The sequence below is a fragment of the Aphanomyces invadans genome (genome assembly GCF_000520115.1).
Source record: "Aphanomyces invadans strain NJM9701 unplaced genomic scaffold supercont1.13, whole genome shotgun sequence".
NCBI classification, from domain to species: Eukaryota; Oomycota; class Saprolegniomycetes; order Saprolegniales; family Verrucalvaceae; genus Aphanomyces; species Aphanomyces invadans.
The window spans coordinates 737,089-739,093 of NW_008580158.1; the positions used below are offsets into that span (position 1 = coordinate 737,089).

The following is a 2,005-nucleotide window of genomic DNA, read 5'->3' on the forward strand; positions in this document are numbered from 1 at the left end:
TCCGATAATGCGCACTACCTCAGCCGCAGCTCGTCGTTTAAACGCCTGTGCCAAACGTTGAAGCGCAGCTGGGACTTGGACACCGTCGTGCCCATCGTGAGCACTCGATGCTTCCCTCAATCGTGCGTGTTGGCTCAGTTGGCCAAGTGCATGGACGTTCCTGAAAAGGTCGAAACCGGCTACGACTACGTGACGAAGCCCCAACCTGGCTACAACGGGTACCGCAACAACTATTACCAGCGCTCGATGTTGGCGCTGGAGTCGGTAAACACTGGCGTGCTCGCCATGGCTGGTTTCGTCGCTGGTGCCGCCGTGGTCGTGGTGGCTCAAGTCATGCTAAAAACTCGCGCCACAGGCGCCGCTTCCAGCTACTTGCTCGTTTAAGTATGTTTGCGCATCTGCGCAACGTGCTACGTCTGGTTAATACATCCATGTTAACTTCACATTTTCATTTATCCATCCGGTCATTGTCCATCCAGTCAGTTCCACTTCGGACTCACGACAGCCAGGATGGTCTCGGGTTTCAGGTTGATTTCTCAAACCAGGTCCAAACTTGATTGTAAAACTTCAGAGTCATCCAGAGCCTCTGGATGCTTCTGGGCCAGAGGTACGGCTGTTGCTGCTTGTTTAGCTGGGATGGAAAGATGGCAGGCACTCGCCGCACCACCACGCTTGAATCTTTGAATCTGGTTCGTACACTTTCGTGTTGAGCTAATAATGCTTGTTCTTGCCGACGAAAGCCGTCCTCGCTCCATGGCATTGTTTACGGTCGCACCCATATACAGTGCTGGCAATAAGTTTAAGACCACCCCATTATTCAATTGTTAATATATTCACGGCATTGTAAGGCTCTACGTCATCATTCTATCATTTGTATTCGAAAAAGAACCTGATTAGAATGTAACTGCTTCAATCCACACTCCAGATCTCACGATTTGCTGACATGATGATTTTTGTGCTGGCAATAAGTATAAGACCACAAGAAAAAACATCATAAATGCATGTTGATTCATGAAATATCGATGTTCAATACTTCGTTTTGCCACCCTTGAGTTCCAAGACACTCACGCAACGCCTTTGCATTGAACGAAACAACTTGTCCATGACTTCTTGGCCAATGTTGTCCCAGGCCTTCAAAATAGCCGCAATGAGGTCTCGTTTTGAGGCATACTGCTTTTCGTGGCCGTAAACGGATCGAGCTAAAATACCCCACATATGCTCGATTAAATTTAGGTCCGGAGACTTTGCAGGCCAGTCCAAAATCGGCAGCATGGTCTCCGCCAAAAACGACTTCGTCTCTTTGGACACATGGATTGGGGCATAGTCATGCTGCAAAAAGTAGTCACGGCCAAAATGGTAGGTAGTCTATAAAGGGAAACAAATGGTCAGTCAGCGTGACAATATACGCAGAGCTGTCCTGTGCCATCCAAAAAGGCCAGACTGGTCTTCCCTTTTGAGCTGAAAGCAGCCCACACCATGACACTTCCACCACCGGACTGGCGCTTCGAAAAAATGGCTTCGTCTTTCCTCAAATCATGCCAGTAGTGCTTCATACCGTCAGGGCCGTCCAGGTTAAACTTTTTTTCATCGCTGAAAACAACACGCGACCACATCTCGTCACTCCAAGTGATTTTCTCGCGGCACCACGACAGACGATCTTCTTTGTGCCTTTTCGTGAGCACTTGCGACGCCTTGGCTTTGACGTACTTGAGGTGACGAACTCTTGTGAGCAATTGCCGACGAACGTCGTACGGCGTTGCTTTGGGTGGTCTTCCAGTGCGTTTATTATCATTGTATGTTTTGGGAGCTCTTAAGAACGATGCAATGGCAGTACGTGATCGACCTATAAGTCGTTCGATCTCCCTTTGGCTTTTCTCGGCAGAGTTCAGGGCCAAAATCATGCCTTGCTCTTCCTCGGTGAGTTTTGGTCCCGCTGGCATGCTATGATGACATTTGAAATGAACTAATGGCGGGAAATTGATTTACTTAGTTGCTAGAACAAGAA

General features: G+C 48.4%; 1 protein-coding gene across 1 annotated transcript in view; it reads left to right on the forward strand.

The window, feature by feature from the left end:
* H310_07186 (hypothetical protein) overlaps positions 1–384 on the forward strand; it is a gene marked incomplete at both ends in the record, with an annotated part of 2,592 nt that extends 2,208 nt beyond the window's left edge. The window contains one exon of the mRNA XM_008872528.1: positions 30–384. Within this exon, the coding sequence (XP_008870750.1) occupies positions 30–384 (355 nt within the window). The remainder of the gene's footprint in view (positions 1–29) is intronic.
* Positions 385–2,005: the final 1,621 nt, after the last annotated feature.